General features: G+C 36.0%; 1 protein-coding gene across 1 annotated transcript; it reads left to right on the top strand.

The window, feature by feature from the left end:
* The first annotated feature begins 301 nt into the window (after positions 1–301).
* LOC121241963 lies at positions 302–676 on the top strand. The gene has a single exon (XM_041139822.1). The coding sequence runs from the start codon at positions 355–357 to the stop codon at positions 493–495; it is 141 nt and encodes a 46-aa protein (XP_040995756.1). The 5' UTR covers positions 302–354; the 3' UTR covers positions 496–676.
* Positions 677–1449: the final 773 nt, after the last annotated feature.

The following is a 1449-nucleotide window of genomic DNA, read 5'->3' as shown; positions in this document are numbered from 1 at the left end:
AGATTTGTCTAGTTTATAACACATTCTATATCTTGTACAAGTGTTGAATGCCAGTTAGTTGGGACCAAAGTGCAGTGCCAAGTGATTACATGTCCTTGACGCCCAGCCTCTGGTTCTTTTACTGGGGCACAGGCCTGGACCACATCCTGCCATCCCTATATATAACAACAGAATTTCTTCTTCTCCTTTCATCATTACTTTGAGATTGAGGAACCTCACACCCAAACTGATCTATATAAGAAGGAGGAGGAGGAGGAGAGATAAGAGAGCTCTATTGCAGAATCCAAGTGGAAGAAAGAAAACAAAAGAACAAAAAAATAAAAGAATCAGTATCCCCATTATATAGAAGAAGAGATGAAGATGAAGAATGCTAATATTGGAGGGTCTAAGAGAAAGCTTCCATGTAAAGGGCTTACTGGTTTTCTTAAAGAAGGAAGAGGTAGGCTTTACATATTCAGAAGATGTATTATCATGCTTCTCTGCTGGCATGATTAAGACTATGGTTCTGTACCTGAATTCACCTTCTAATTATTGGGAGCTATTTCTTTTACCTTTCTCCTTTTCTTTAACTTCTCCTTTAGTTTATGGAGCATGTATAGCAAGACACAATGCAGACTTTTTTCTCTCCTTCCTCCTGTTAAAAAGACCCTTCGATCACATCAGTTTGGTTTCTGTCTTTGCAGTTGTTTTTGTCTTTTTGGATGGAAAATGTTTGAAGCAGTGACATGAATTACTGGCATTAATCTTCAAATTTCTGTAGTCAGCCCAGTACTGTTTTGTTGTAAGAAGGTGTCTGTCTCAAAAATCGAGTTTTTGATGTGCACTATCTTGTAGCCTTGGTGAAACAATGAGGTGCTTTTTGGGTTATTCTGATCAGGGAAGATAAGGGATTTGAGAGGAGAAACGTCATATCCCATTGTACATTTTAAATACTATCGCTGCATCAAAACCAAGTTACTTGCAATTAGACTCTTCTTCCTTGAGAATTAATGGAGAAGATTTCATGAAATTAGACTCTCATGTTCATGAAAATTTCTAGCCTTGTATTATAATAATCGATTTTCTTTTTTTCGTTTTGAACAACTAACATATGTACGTGCATACATACATACATATATATATATATATAGAGAGAGAGAGAGAGAGAGAAGAAACCCCATTTTCTTCAAAATTTGGTGATGCTTTCCTTTTGTCCATAAACTTAGCCAGGTTTTTATTTTTGGTGATATATAAGATCTCTCACTCATGAATATGATATGCTCTAGAAAAAACCAAACACCTTTCACTTGTTCATGAATTAAAATGGATCTCTGTGGAAATATTATGCACTGGTGATTTTTATATCGTGTTGTTTTGGGCTCAATTGTCAGTACCACCAGTACCCAAGATTAAACAAACCCATCTTTTGATCTTTACATATAGTTTTCTATGCCAATAAAGATGGGGTTG

This window comes from Juglans microcarpa x Juglans regia, chromosome 8D (genome assembly GCF_004785595.1).
Source record: "Juglans microcarpa x Juglans regia isolate MS1-56 chromosome 8D, Jm3101_v1.0, whole genome shotgun sequence".
Lineage (NCBI taxonomy): Eukaryota > Viridiplantae > Streptophyta > Magnoliopsida > Fagales > Juglandaceae > Juglans > Juglans microcarpa x Juglans regia.
Note: the sequence above shows the minus strand (reverse complement) of the source record. Positions and strands in the feature narration are given on the sequence as shown.